The sequence below is a fragment of the Culex pipiens genome, chromosome 3, assembly GCF_016801865.2.
Source record: "Culex pipiens pallens isolate TS chromosome 3, TS_CPP_V2, whole genome shotgun sequence".
NCBI classification, from domain to species: Eukaryota; Metazoa; Arthropoda; class Insecta; order Diptera; family Culicidae; genus Culex; species Culex pipiens.
Genome location: NC_068939.1, coordinates 125,809,488 through 125,823,504, shown reverse-complemented (window position 1 = coordinate 125,823,504; position 14,017 = coordinate 125,809,488). Strand labels below are relative to the sequence as shown.

The following is a 14,017-nucleotide window of genomic DNA, read 5'->3' as shown; positions in this document are numbered from 1 at the left end:
ACTCAAAGTCAGAAGTATCCCTCAAAAGGGTACTTTCAATCCTCAAAAAGGATACTTTCTATCCTTTTTTAAAGTTCACCCGGCGTCACCCTTTTAAAAGGGTATGTCAAATTCAATACATTTTCGATACCCTTTTAAAAGGGTATGTCAAATTCAATACATTTTCGATACCCTTTTAAAGGGTGACGACGGGTGAACTTGAAAAAAGGATACTTTTTACTTTGAGTGTACAACTTTTGAAGTCCAGAGTTGAAAAGCATGATGCAAACATACAATTTTGACTTCATAAGTTGATACCATTGAGGACCATACGTTTTAACGCCGACAGAGTATTAACGTGTTGAAAATGTTGAAGTGATGCTTGTTGCAAAGAACCAGGCGTAAACTACTAACTCACCAATAAGTGTGGTGAGTTTAATCTTGCGGTGTGATTTACCACAGTTGATTGTAACGTGTTTGTTGTTGGAGTTGCAGCGTATGGGCATTAGGGTGTAATATCAAAATCGATTTTCCAGCACAGCAATTTTTCAGTTCCTTTTGGGGTCCTAAACAACTCCCCAAAGTTTGGGAACGATTGGTTCAGTCCTCACTTTGCGCAAAGCGATTCAATTTTCCATATAAATTTGTATGGGAAAAACCATTTTTTGGATTTTGATATTTATAAAATCCACGTTTCACGCTGTACTAAAACCGGATGCATATTCGGATGCTCTGGAATGTGCTCTACAACTTTCCCGAAGAGAGTATGGTGCTAGCTTGTCCCTGAAAGATGATACAGCGTCCTCAAAACTCGTCTAAAACGTGATTTTCGAGCAAAAAACACGTTTTAGACGAGTTTTGAACAAGCTGTATCTTTTTATAGGAGCAAGTTAGCACCATACTCTCTTCGGGAAAGTTGTAGAGCACCTTCCAGAGCATCTGAATATGAATCCGGTTTTAGTACAGCGTGAAACGTGGATTTTATAAATATCAAAATCCAAAAAAATGGTTTTTCCCATACAAATTTATATGGAAAATTGAATCGCTTTGCGCAAAGTGAGGACTGAACCAATCGTTCCCAAACTTTGGGGAGTTGTTTAGGACCCCAAAAGGAACTGAAAAATGGTTGTGCTCGCTAAATTTGGACAACTTTATTTTTTTCCATACAACCATATTACACCCTAATGGGCATTTTTGTCTCTGCGCTTCTTCGACAGTTGATTTTTAAAATTTACCTGATGAAGGGTCTCAAAGCCGTATCTTAATTTAAGCATACGCTGAAACCTAACCTCGGTGGTTTGACACCAATTGTTGTCAAACGAATGGGGTCACTTTTTAGTTTGACACCATCTTTAAACAGAGCTCGTTTGGTTTGATAGTAAATGTGAGTCCCGTGTTAAAAGTATCAATTGGTCTCGCAAAATAGAAATTATGATCAAAAGTGCATTAAATTTGATCTTTTCGGCCAGTAAGTGGCATACATTAGCGTGCTTACTCGAGGCGGTGCTGTTGCTGGTAAGTTTATATAGCCTAAAAAGTATTCTTGGAGCTTTAATCGAGCATCAAACTCTCCATATCGTCAGTTGTGTGCTATCTTGTGACAACGACCATTTAGTACTTTTCGAGAAAATAGATTTTTAAAGTTTGTTGGTAAATAATTTCAAAATTATGAATGATAGAGCCAAACTTTTTGAAGCAATCGGTTCATATACTATCGCTTAACAAACGATCCAAGTTTCAACTAATTTGGTTACACCTGTTAAAAGATACAGTAAATAATGTAAACAAAAATCTGAAAAGCACGTGTCACAAGTGTGTTTCGAAAGTAAAATTGTACTACGTGTCACAAGTGTGCGCAGAATTTCCATACTAACTAAAATAGGCTTAAATCAATAGTTTAACCGACTTAATCAGTATATTTTCAAAAACAAAAGGTTGTATTTCCTTTAGAAAGTATGTGTGTACATAAATTTGTGAAAAAAAAAGAAAATTTTTCCACATTTTCCAAAAACATGTATGACGTGTCACAAGTGTGCACGATCATTTTGATGATAAATTGGTCTATGTCACAAGTGTATATTGCGATATCCGGAAAACGGAAGCGAGTTTCCAAAATCGGGTTAAAGCATCTTGTAGTGTTTGTTAAGTATAGCAAAACGTTATCATTAACTCATTTTCGACCAAAATGGTCTATGTCACAAGATAGCACACAGCTGACGATATGACGAAGATAGGTGTTTGATAAGAAAGGGTATATTTCCCCTAGCATGTTTGGGTTCGTTTGAAAATATTTTGAACTTTTTTTGGAATTCCGATGTACATCACCGTAAAAACTTTTTTTTTTCTCGCAAAAATAAAATTTTCGTCAATAGGGGAAATATGCCCATTTTAAGCCTAATAAGCGGTCGTGTTTGAATGATGCTGGATAATCTGGACTGTTCCTTGAAATTCACTAAAACCAAGTACACCAACGAGTAGAGCAGCTTTTTGTGAACATTTTTGTTTATTTTCACTTTTATTAAAAGTTATGCTATTCCTTTTACAAGCATTTAAAAATAATATTTCAGAAATGCATTCTAATCAGTCGAGTGCATTGGGCCACGCCCATTTTTCTATTTTCACCTTAGTTCTTTTTTTCTTCCAGCGCTCTTTTGGGTCTGCTTAGTGCTGCCAAAATTGATGAAATTTTAAGCGAACACTCACGAAAAGTAGCATTTATAGCGTAAGTTTGCTCACTCCAACAGGCGCTGCACCAGCATGTTGGTGGTGTTGGTGGCCACCCTTTGTTCTTTATTTGCCTTCGCTCTTCGCTCGGTTTTCTTCAGCCTTCGATTGGAATGGGTATTCAAAATTCAAACGTCAAAAGACTTAGCGCGTTTGTTTTTTTGATGGTGCTTGCTAATTATTTACATGTTTCGGGATTATTTTTGAAGTGACTAACTAATGTGCAAAAGAACATGTTGCCGGTAGTTGGAAGCAATTTTATATTTTAAGCGCTTTGAAAACGTTAGCGCAAGTGAAAAGGTATTGATGGCGACTTTCGTTAAGCAGTTAACCTTTGATCTTGCGAGTGGATGTGTGTGCCATCAAAATGATGAGAAATAGTCTCGCAAAATATAAATTATGATCAAAAGTGCATTAAATTTGATCTTTTTGGCCAGTAAATGGCATAAATTTGCGTGCTTACTCGAGACGGTGCTGTTGCTGGTAAGATTATAGCATAAATTGCATTTTTGGAGCTTTAATCGAGGATCAAACTCTCCATATGACGAAGGTGTTTGATTAGAAAGGGTATATTTCCCCTACTTAGAAATTTTGGAAACTTATGATTGCAAAACAACTGGACAGATGGAGTTTGAGTCAATTTCACTACTTTCTAGGACAAAGCACATTTTTTACCCACATCTGACGAGAAACAGGCTTGGGATCAAGAGTCCCGGGGATCAAGTCTCCCCACCAGAGCCGTACCTTGGGTCCACGGCGCCCTTGGCGTAGCATCAATTTGGCGCCCCTCTCAAATTAACAAGCATTTCGAAAAATTGATGTTTATTTCCAATGATTGCTACAATTAGTTTTATAATTGCCATTAGAGACCTAAAAATGATGGTTAAAATCAGAAACACAGTTTTTTCTTTATTTTTCAAATTAGAATGAGATAGGTTGAATTGAAAATTTAATGTAGGGATTAAGTCGGTTGAATATTTTCTCGGATTTCATAAAATCGGTAATGATAGCAGGGTTTTGTTTTCATAAATTAATTTTTCAGATTGCACAGAATTAAATGCTCAATCGTGATAAATAAATGCTATAGCTATAGCTAATTTGATATGTTCTTATCTTGCATAATTTGATCTGATTAGTATTAATTTGATTTTATAGGCAAAGAACATTCCCGAATTCGTAAAATGTTTAGCTGATTTGGCATTTCGGTGTAATTAGAAAAAAAATCCTCCATCAAAATTGAAAAATAGTGAGTACAGTAGATGTTCGGTAACTGGGCGTTGTTTAACTGGGCTGCTTTTCAACTGGGTGCTCGATAACAGTTAAAAAGCAGACAAACGTCAAAAAACCAAAACAAACCGAGGGGTTGATGGATGCAAAAATCATGTTCAAAAAAATTACAAAAAACTTTTTTCAAGCTTTTATTTAATTTCAAGTCACAATTAAAGAAATATGAAAGTAAGCATTGTAAATAAATTTCATTAACTTTTATTCTTATATTTCATCAGGAAAATATTATGCATAGGTGGTCCCCTCGTTATTTTTCGTTCAGCCCAGTTAGCGAGCAGCATTCGATGACTGGGCTACGTTCTCAGCCCAGTTACTGAACAAGTACTGGATCATTTTTTCAACACGAAGCTGCAGAACTAAATTTCGTCAAAATCAAGTAAAGATCATTCAAAATCCAGCGCAATTTCTTGATGAAACTATTTTTATTGACATTATATTTCGTAAACAATATGAAGATGAGAAATTTATATTCATTTTTATTGATTCGCCAATACGATGCTTGGGAATTATTTTTATAATTATTTTTTTTTGATTATGTTTTGTATTGATTTTGTTTTGGTCTGTAGTTTTTTGATTTATTTTTAATTTGTAAAGGTATAATCCATATCCTAGAAAATTATTATTTTTGTACAAAGCTATATGAATATTTTCAAACCTGACAAAATATCATTTGTTTGTTTTTAACTGAAATGCAATTTTTCAACACCCGTTTGTGTGCTCTAAAAAACTTTTTTTTTCTTGAAAAAAATGTTGGTCTTATTGGTGAAATTTACAGCAGTTTTCATATTTCAAAACTCTAGTATTTCGAAAAAGCGTAGACAAATTTCAATGCACGAAGCTGCTTATAAAAGGGGAAATCGTGCTCAAAATATGTCAATGGCCATTATTTAAACTTAAGAATGCCAAAATTTCAAAAGAAAAGTACCGTAAAACGGGGTGACTTTGGTAAGTTAACTATAATCAAGAAAATGTTGATAAATAGCATTATTTTTATATGATTTGTGTCATGATTTTCTCAATGAACATGATTTCAAATCGGAAAATGGAATGCATTTTAGAATTCTTTGGACAATTTTACAATAGTAGAAGGTAAAATAAGTTTGTAAATAATTGAAATTATGTGTTTTGGAAACATAATTAAAATAAATCTCCCATTTTATAGGCATTTTCAGTAGAAAAAATGTCATATAATATGTGAAAACTTTTGATTCTTGCTTCGATTTCAGTTTAGAGTGTAATATGATTCGATAATTTTATAAACAAATTTAGTTTTAGCTAAATTTTGGCATAATTTTGACTTTTTAACAATTTTACCATAAAATTTATATGTATTTTGTTAAAAAGCTTATAAATTTAGTTAACTTTTTATAAATATTGATTTTTTTCTCAAAAGCTGTATCGGACACCTTTTTTTTTTCTCAAAAGCTGTATCGGACACCTAGTCCCGCCCGTGTGGATCAATCGGACCGCGCACTGGACTCACAATCCAGAGGTCGCCGGTTCGAATCCCGCGGTGGGACTCTAAAATTCTTTGTGTAAATATGGGTATTCGGCGCCGTCGCTCCGTGCCATACTTTCATACACTAAGGAGCCCAGGGCGGCGAAGTCCTTGTAGTTAAAAGGAAGACACTAGTGGTTGGTACTAGCAATGGTGGCCGACAGCTATAAAGTCAACTTCGTTTTTTTTGTATCGGACACCTTAGCGATGGTACATTTGACGTAAACATAAAGTTTGAACACATTAAATCTTATTTTTACAAGATTAACTATGAATATCAAAGTCACCCCGAAATTCAAAATAAGAATTTTCAATGAAACTATGTTTTTAAATACTATTGAAAAAACTGTTTTATCAAAAATAGTGCATGCACCTTGTGTGGCCTACTCTAGGTACGGCGCTGCTCCTCACTCTTCCCTATGTGCAGTAATTTTTGTTGGTGAGTTTAATTGAACTTCGGAAAATCGCATCTAGACTGCATTTGGATTTACTTCTATTTTAATCGAACATTAGATTTTTCATCTCGAAATGTTTTAAGAATTTTATTTTAAATAAAATCGCATGTGGTAAAGCTCGTCTAAATCTAAATTATGAATTAAATTTAATTGATTTATGTAAAAGTTTGTTTTTAGACTTTTAAGAGGTTTTTTTGAGAACGTTTTTTTAATATTGCTTAAAACACAATTTTCCAAACAACTTGGCACAACTCCAATAAACCTGCTAGTGTCCTTAAAATTTGTACAATGAAGTGCAGTTTGCCAAACCCAAGGGTCTCTTCAAAAAAGTGTTCCTTGCGTCAAGTTTCCTGACTCTTCAGCAATCTTCAACAATCTTGAAGTGCATCGCACTCGATCAACCACCGACGCATCTTCACGCGATCGCTCTCTATCTCTTAGGGGTCATCTTCGGGGACGATCTTGTTGGCGCAACATCGCAACTCTTCGCACAAATCAATCGAACGCGCGCGGCTCCTCCAAAAGTGAATACATATTTAACTAATCAATTCCTAGGTCGGAGCAAAGTTCAAGGCGGTCAAGCGCGCCGCATACTCCTACGCAATTTCGTTTTTTTCAGCGCCCACGCGTGTGCCGCAAAGGCAGGGCCAAAGTTCAATTTAAGGAGCAAAAGTGGGTAATCGTGTTTTGAGGCCTCCCCGCGGAGTATACTTTGGGGTTCAAATGTTTGTTTGGATTGCAGTGGCAGTGCCGCGATTGGTCATCAATGAAAAGACCGGCAGTTTTCAAGGTTGTGGGAAATATGTGAAATTGTGGAAGCATTTTAATGGAGATAATGTCAAGGTTTTATATATTGATAAACCTTATTTGACACTAACTTGAGGTGTGCACTTATCTAACGAGGTTTTCCGAGTTGGTTGAATACGACGAGTGCTGGAAAAATCGAGATTTACAACGAATTTGAGTAGATTTTTGAATGAAAAAAATCAAATATCACAGTTTAGGGGTAGGAAAAATCTTGATTGGCGAAAGCGTCGCCTTTAAATTGATATGTTTGATCAGACTTCGAACCGCGCAAAATTAAACGAAGACACGTCTGCATTGTTGGGTGTCCAAAAATGCGTCCTCTCATGCCGATCTTTATGCAAAACCCGAGGCCCGCCTCCACGTGGCGTCTTCGTTCCACAGTTAGTCATTCAGTGTGGGGTGAAACCAATCTTGTTCAAACAAGTTCGTCGTATTTGGACGAGGGAGTCTGCAAGGATGAGTCGAAACCGTGGAGTATTTCACGGTTCAATGTCAAGAATTTGTTTTGTTGGCTTTTGCTACGGATATGCCTACAGGCCGTACGCATGAATCAGATTGTAGGTTGGAGGAAGCGTTTGTCACGGTTTGGTTGTCTGGCACGAATTAGTTGTATCCATTGTTGGTAATTATTCGTCTTTAAGCGATGATTTTGCGCTTTGACGACCGTGAAATGTAGAATCGGAAAGTACAAGATCGCGGTGTAAGGGCGCGTTAGGAATGTGGTACATTTCGACACTCCTACGCAAATTTGGTGGAGTAGCAATTGAGTTGTCCTTGGAGAGGTTATCCGATGATTCTGTGGAAGTCGTTTCAAACCCTTTAATTATGATCTCCACGAATCGACCAATTAGTTAGCTCATCTTCAAAAAGATGTTTTTAAGCTTCTTAAGAGCCAATCTATCTAACCATCACATATCGTAGTAATTATTATGTTCCGAGCCAGCTTTAAGCCACCATTAGTAGCAACTCAGTTATAATCTTGTGTATCACTAACCGACCGACCACCTCGTATCAAAACCCCAATAAAGTTCTTCCTTCGGACCTCGCGGTCACGATGTTTTGAAATTAATTGCAGAGGACTACCTGCCAGAAGGAGGAAGGGGTTGTCTACCAGCATCAACGATGTTTACAAACAAATCACTCAAGAGCACGTGCGCTCGCACTTTGAGCAGTGGAGCCGCGCTAATGTGCTTCGTTTAGTTTGACGCGCCGAGCTAGCATAGACAAAATGTAGAATCATGCTGCAGAGCATAAACTATGGAGGAAGGTGAAGTTCGACATGTTTGGAAGTTGTTTTTCTTGTGGAAGCAAAACCACCTTTTAAATTAAGAATAACAAAACTTTTTTTTCGTAAAATCGCAATAACTCGTGATGGTTACAAGCAAACTCCTTATGTTTATTCATCAAAGTTTTTGTAACTGTCTGGTTACAAAAAACACGAAGTTTTAAAATGAAAATTTTAGTTCTAAGTGAAAAAATTACCCTTGTGGGTTTTTGCAGATTCGAAAAGTACATTAAATTTCCCATAAAATGATTTGTCTCATTTTTTTTACAGTCGAACAGCGAAAAATATCAGATTTATTGAAAAAAAAAATTGTATTTTCTTCGATATAAAATACGTTTTTCTCGAAATTGTGAGCACGCCATCAAATCGGTCGTCCAATTTTACATAAAAGTCCCTTTGACACCAAATTTCCATCTCCATTTCAGGCTGCAAAATGGATCGAATCCCGCCCGGTCACCTCGTCATAGATTTTTCGGCAACTGCTGTGTGAGTTGGCGGAGAATTATTAATATTGAATGTTTGGCCCTTTTAAAATGTTAGTCTTGGTTCCAAAATTAGTAAGATATTTTCCATAAAATTTCGCAAAATTTTATTTTTTACAATTACCTGCATAGTTAAAATTGTGTTGATTTGGAAGGTGTTAGTTTGGAAGGTTATGATGTAATTTTATCTCAATTTTGACTGAAAAAGTGTCATTACACCAGAAAAGTGGTAAAATTACACATTTTATAAAGTAATATTACCATGTTTTTTTTTTACTTTGTTATTGCTATTGGCATTAGAAAATGTGGGAATGTTTGGATGAGCCTTCAAATTTTTTTTTCTTGTTTCTTTTTTTATTCGCTGTATTTCAGCAACCAGAAGTCCAATCTCCAATGTTTCTAAGGAAATTTCATTGACAATTGTCTAAACCTGTAAAAAAAAACTATCTTCAGGAATTGAGAATCATGTACACTATTTTAAAAAAAATGTAAACAGTTAAAAAAATCCGTGTAAAATCGCATGCAAAAGCATGCACATCACCTTTGTAAGCAAAAGCATGTAAAATTGTAAGAGAAAACGTGTACACAAAAAGGATGTACATAAGAAAAAAAATCAGGTCTGCTCACTCCAAAAATAACATCAATCCGACGAGAGTCAAATTCAAATTATCAAGTCCGCGCCTCAATCCGCTCGGCTATCTTGCCGCTGTAGAAATGGTCGGATCAATGCCAATGTAACAGTAGGTTTTCCGTACGTCGTATACTGTGTTAACTGCATACGATGTATGTGGAAACAACAGCCACATCGGTGAAGATCCAATCATTTACATAACGGCGAGATAGCCGAGAGGGTTAAGGCGCGGACTTGGTAATCTGAATATAAATCCCACCGGATTGATGATGTTTTTGTGGTGAGCAGACCTAGTTTTTTTTCTTATGCACATGTTTTTCATGTACACGTTTTCTCATACAATATTACATGAGTTATAAAACGTCCATTATGAAAGGGTGGGTTTCTTTTAATTGATTACTCCAATGTTGAGTTTGACTGTCCAAAACGTTCTGATTTTATTGTAATCGAAAAGTCCCCCAGAGCCTCACACATGAGGTACTGTGGTTTTGCTTACTGAGCATTAATCGAGCTACTTGCTTTAATCGCGGCGAGGTAAACGAAGTTTAGCTTTGTTCGCAGTTTGGGTTACTGTTGTCGGCTGTGCTGACGATGTTGGTGGCGTCGATCAATTATGCGGAAAGCAATTTCCGTAACTCATGTTTTTGCCCACTAAGTTGATGTGCATGCTTTTGCATGCGATTTAACCATCGGATTTTTTGCTGTGAAACGATGCACTTTATCCAAAAATCTGTTAAGTGCTTTTTGATTGCAAATTTATTTTTACATTAAAAACTGAAGAGCAATTCTCTACGAAATCGGCCAATTTCGACCATTTTTATTTTTTGTACCGTCAGTGGGGGTGACTATGGGTCAAAAAACGAAACACCTCTCGAAATTTCTTAATAACAAAAACAATTTAAATAACATCGAAAATCTTTTAACGTAGATTTGTTCTTAGATAGTTTACTAACATTTTCCCAAAATATGGTCGATTTTGATGAACACTACCTTAAATGCCAATTGTTTGAAAATTGACCCAATCTCACCCCTTAGAGGGGGTGACATTGGGTCAAATGAAACTAAAATGATGCTGAAATACAAAGATAAGGTAAAAACAAGTCATCCAACAGCGTTTCTTGTTCGAGGGAATCGTATTGACACGCTACAATGTTTGAAGTGGAGATTTTCAAACATTTGGGTAGTTTTCGAGCAATTCTAACAAAAATATTAGAAAAATGATTTTTCGAGAGGTCATTTTTGGCCAAAAACGTACCCCAACTTTAGACATCTGCCAAAATAACAGGATATGTTCTAGGAACGAATTTTTTTCAGCGAAGTCATCTTAAGATGTCCCCTACACAACCCTTTTAACAGAATTCAGTTTCATTGAAAAGAATCTGAGAAATGGTAAAATCCGTAAAAAATCACTTTGACCCAATCTCACCCCCCAGACCCAATGTCACCCCCACTGACGGTATGTTTTTATTTGCCTCAAACCCTATGACCAAAAGAGCTATTTTGTGTCATTGATTCACCCATTACAATTTTGGCAGATGTCCATACAAAAAAGGTACGGAAATATTCAAACATCTGTAACTTTTGACTCATCATTAAACAATATTTCGAAAAGTTGGAATGAAGACTATCTTTTTAAAAGGTCATGATATTGAATGTTTGGCCCTTTTAAAATTTTAGGGAGCGTTCTTTTATTACGTAATGAGGTTTTGCAGCGCGACTGCGTTTCAAATGTAGGTGGCGCCAAAATGAGGTTACTTGCCTAAAATCGTATGCCTTTCTGCCGATTAAAGAACAAAATCGATTATTTCTCATGATTCCCTGCATCAATCTTAATGAAACTGGTTTCAAAAGACGAGAAAATTTTTTTGCTTTAAAATAATTAACATCAATTTTTGAGCGCGCAAAAATTTGTAAACTTTTTCTTTAAAAAACATGTTTTGGAACACGAAAAAATGAGTTTCCCGATATATATCAATGAAATAAACAGTTGTACAGTTGATAACAAGAGTATTAACGTATATTCAACAATTTTTATTGATTTTTTACAGACTTTCTTGCCAAATAGTTCAAATTACTATCTTTTATTAAATTTACAATTTTCTCATAGTAAAATCAAACAAATATTGAAAAGTTATACACCAAATTGTTGGAAATAATTTTTCTCATCCGAATCCGGCATAAGTTTTGTAAAAATGTTGAATCTGAAGTAAAAAACAAAAATCAAAAAATCATAGGTTTACGCTATTTGTTCATAGGTGGCGACATGTGTCTTTTAGCTTTGCTGCAAATTCTCTAACGCAGTTAGTTGGGAGGGAGGCCGTGTTACGCTCCATACGTTTTTTTTTATCTGTATGGAAATTTGTTATGAGGTGGGGGGGAGGGGGTCAAAACAATTTATTTTTTTGCGTTACGTAATAAAAGATCGATCCCTTAGCCTTGATTAAAAAAAATCAAAATATTGTTTTCGAAAAGATCCCAAAATTTCACGAATGTTTCATGTTGTAACAATGAAAATCAGACCATATTACCGACATTAGAAAATGGTGGTTTGTTTAGGTGAGACTTAAAAAACTTCAATTTTCTTGTTTCTTTTTCTCTTCTTCTCTCTCAGCAACCAGAGGTCCAACCTGCAATGCCTCTTAGACAGTGTCATAGCAAATTTTCTGAACCTTTAAAAAATATTTTTAGAAATAATCACTCATGATCATCATTTTTAAAAATTTACAGATATTCGAATATTTCCGTACCATTTTTGCATGGGCAGCTGCCAACATTGTATGGAGACTTGTATGGGTGAACCAATGACACAAAATGGATTCTTTGGTCTTAGGGAAGGCCCCCACAAAGTTTGAGCCAAATAAAAAAAATCAAATGAAATCCCTTTCCGGGTTTGAGGGAGAATTGCTCATATTCACTTATGAGTCGTGAAATTACCAATTTCAGAAAATGCCCTCGAGCTGATTGCAGTCGGTTGTATGCTGAATGAAAACATGCAACGTTCAATCATGAAAGAGAATCATTTAATCGAAAGTTCAAGTTCTTCACGAAAACACGTTGATATGCTGCATTTGAACGCCTCCGTAGGCGCACGACAGGTAGTGAATACGTGGTGAAGGCGAATCGGAACTAGGGGAAATTCTCGTATGTTTGGCAGGTTAAGCACTCGCTCCTAACTCCATCCAATTTGATGATTTTCACTATTTAAACAACTAATTTTGCAAAACTTTTGATAGAAACTTGCTTGCTCACTTCTTATTGAGCTATTTATCACTCGATTTCAGTTGAAAACGCTTTTAATTAGCTTTAATTGAATGTCACAGTTCTGACCTGCCAACATTAGAGGCACGCTGGAATTAGATGCTGTTCCCCTACTCGGATCCGTTGACTATTCATTTTGGACGTATCATGCTAGTTTAGTTCTAAACCCCCGAACCTGCTGTTGCGGCAATTACATAATTTTGCCCAATTCGGCGGCAGCCATTCATTTTTGTTTTCGCGAAAACCGCTGGCTGGCTGGCGTTCTTGTGGATGGTAATTTTAATTGATTATTTTCGCGCTCACTAAACATCACCTTTTTGCGTGGGGGGTCAGTGGTCTTCAAATAGTTGGAAACTTGTTTTTTGAAACATTTGAATTCAAAAATGTTGCAAGTTTTTTCATTTCTTTTAAAATTAACAAAAAAAATAATAATTTTAATTACAAAAAAGGACATAAGCTTGAACACCACTGCATTTTCAGAAACCCGTTGATTGGCCAGGATATCCAATCGCGATATTCATCCCAGTCATTTGGCAGATTTCGACAAATCCGAAAGAACACTAGTAGCTGACCTTTAAATTAAGCCTTTAAGGCGATGCGCTGAGAGTTCGCATAAACAACGCCAATAATTGAGTCAGCCGGTCAGGGCCGGAACGTTTACGCGGTCGATTATTTTAAGCTGGCAATTAGGCGTCCTGAATAGTCACGGCAACAGGTCAGTAGCTGGTGGAGTGAAGACCACCACCAACGATCGATCGGAGCCACTGACCGGAAGTAGCTGCCAACGTGAATGGGAATCAAAAATACGGACAGTGATGATTGAGTTTGACGCGCAAGTGGAAGAGATTTTAGAGCGTGGATCGTGTTGATTGGATGTTTTGGTATGGGTAATGAGATTCAGTGGTAGCACGTTCTAATTTTTAATCTGCCCAAAATGAGCTGAATCAGATAAAAACAGATCAAACAACTAAAGACGAAAAGTTTACTCTAGTGAGTCGCAAAATGTAGTTTGAAAAAAAAAATCTATAAGACCTTTTCATAGCATTGCAGCTCGGAAGGCACGGCAACGGATATAAATTTATCAATTGTTGTTTGTACTCCACCCATTGTTCAATCCCTTTTTTCGTTCTCATCTCCACTAACCCACTAAAAAGGTCATCTGTATTTGCAGCGCGACCCACTCGAACTCCCCGGCAAAACAGTAGCGCACCAAAAGTGCCAATTTCGGGTCATTGTGGTCCTTTACCTCGGTCAAACCACACCGGAGCATCGTTCAAATGTGTGTTATTGCGCTGTGCCTGCGCCCTCACAGAGTTCTCCAGCCCAGAGAGCTTTGATCTTAGAAGAGAGCTTAAATTATGCAAAGATGTGCGCACTCCTTTAAACTTGCACAGTAAAGTGTTCACTCGATGATCATCATGGGCGGAATTACGACGGCGGTGAAGGCTGGTGTGATACAAACCAATAACTGGCTCCGCTATTGATAGTTGTGTGGCGGCACTAAAAGTTCACGGTTACGGCGCGATGAATTTGGGTGAGGATGGGTTGTTTTTGTTCTAGGCCGCGATTTGTGCATATTGTGCAAATATGGTGCTCGGTATCAAAGTCATG

The 14,017-nt window shown here is 36.6% G+C and overlaps 1 protein-coding gene across 1 annotated transcript in view; it reads left to right on the top strand.

Moving 5' to 3' along the window:
- Positions 1–11,791, top strand: part of LOC120414371 (lipase member H-like) — a 15,962-nt gene extending 4,171 nt beyond the window's left edge. The window contains exon 2 of the mRNA XM_052709964.1: positions 11,760–11,791. Within this exon, the coding sequence (XP_052565924.1) occupies positions 11,760–11,791 (32 nt within the window). The remainder of the gene's footprint in view (positions 1–11,759) is intronic.
- The last annotated feature ends 2,226 nt before the right edge of the window (positions 11,792–14,017 follow it).